Source organism: Vombatus ursinus, unplaced genomic scaffold (assembly GCF_900497805.2).
Source record: "Vombatus ursinus unplaced genomic scaffold, bare-nosed wombat genome assembly UNPS02014820.1, whole genome shotgun sequence".
Lineage (NCBI taxonomy): Eukaryota > Metazoa > Chordata > Mammalia > Diprotodontia > Vombatidae > Vombatus > Vombatus ursinus.
The window spans coordinates 26,421,489-26,422,909 of NW_020954598.1; the positions used below are offsets into that span (position 1 = coordinate 26,421,489).

General features: G+C 66.2%; 1 protein-coding gene across 1 annotated transcript in view; it reads left to right on the plus strand.

The window, feature by feature from the left end:
• Positions 1–840: 840 nt before the first annotated feature.
• ZBTB47 (zinc finger and BTB domain containing 47) overlaps positions 841–1,421 on the plus strand; it is a 43,175-nt gene continuing 42,594 nt past the window's right edge. The window contains exon 1 of the mRNA XM_027836845.1: positions 841–912. Coding sequence (XP_027692646.1) covers positions 910–912 — 3 coding nt within the window. The 5' untranslated portion in view covers positions 841–909. The remainder of the gene's footprint in view (positions 913–1,421) is intronic.

Genomic DNA, 1,421 nt, shown 5'->3' on the forward strand with positions numbered 1-1,421 from the left:
GAGGAAACTGAGGCCCAGTGGGGTGATGGGACTTGCCCAAGGTCACAAAGCTACTCAGATGCTCCTCTGAAGGGGAGGTGGAGGATGGGTCATATGACCTCCGTTCCCTTCCAACCCCACCCCCTCCCCGCAGATTCCCGGTCCTCCTTCTGGACACCACCCTTCACTCGCCCCCGGGGCGTGTGTGTCCAGCCAGGTGACCAGGTCTTTGAGATTCCCCAGGCTCCATCTCCCCATTGCCGGGAGCGTGGGGCGGGAGCGGGTGGGCGTGGGCTGAGTGCGCCACGCGTGTCCTCCCCTCCCCACTCCCCCGTTCCCGACTCACTGCGCGCCCCGCGGAGCCGGCGGAAAAGGTTGCCTGTCCCTTTAAACGTCCAGACGGCCGCCCCATCTGATGCGGAGCCTCCAATCCGGGGCTCGGGGCCGGGGAGGCTTCAGCCGCTGCCGCCGCCGCCACCACCGCAGAGGCTCAGACTCCGCGCGCGGCCCCGGCTGCCTGCATCTCTCCGCCTCCGCCGGGCATCCATCTCCTGCCTCCGCTCGCGGCTCCCGCAGCTGTTGCTGCTGCTGCTGCTGCGCCACCCAGCCGGGATGGGTGCGGGGCCCGGCGCGGGGCTCTGAGCCGCCCCGCATCTCCCCCACCCCCGATCTCCGGCTCCAGCCTCTTCCCCTCCCCCTCTCCTCCGTCCCCTCCCCCAGCCGGGGGGGGCCATGCCCCAGGCGCTGAGCTGGGGGGCGGCCCCGGGGGCCCGGGCAGCGCGGAGGCCGGAGGTCCAGGTGCAGGTCTGTGTCCCTGTCCCCGAGGGCCCCCCCAGCGAGGCGCTTCATGGAGCGGCCCGGCCCTGGGTGCCGGGGGCGGGAGGAGGAGGATCCAGCTGGGCCCTGTGAGCCCCCAGCGCTGGCGGCAAAATGGTAGGAGGGCAGTGGGGACCCCGCTCCCATCCCCCAGCTCCCCCCAGCCCCCAACCTATATACAGCTCCTTGTCAGAGCCCAAGCTAGCATCCCATCCCAACCTCTCTGCCACCCCAAACCCCCCACCCCAGCATAGCACCCCAACCCCTGTCTTAAAGCCTGAGCCAGCCTCCCCACTCTCAAATCTTGACCCCATCACAGAAATCCCCACAGCCCCAATAGGGACCCATCCTTAACTCCAGACTAAGGGATAGGTGAGCAGTCTACCTCCCCTATACCTTATTCCTACCCCATTCCCAAAGGTCCCAGGGTAATTGGGACTAGCCCTTCTCCCTTCCAGTTAAAGCCAGCTCCCTAGCCCTTCATCCTCACCCTCCTCCAGATTTCCCAAGTGGAAAGACAACTAGGACATCCCAGTAACGGGGCCTCCCTCCGTGTCCCTAACCTCCTCCCAAATAGTAAGAGGGTACTTATCTCTCAAGTAGCCATAAACACACACACACACACA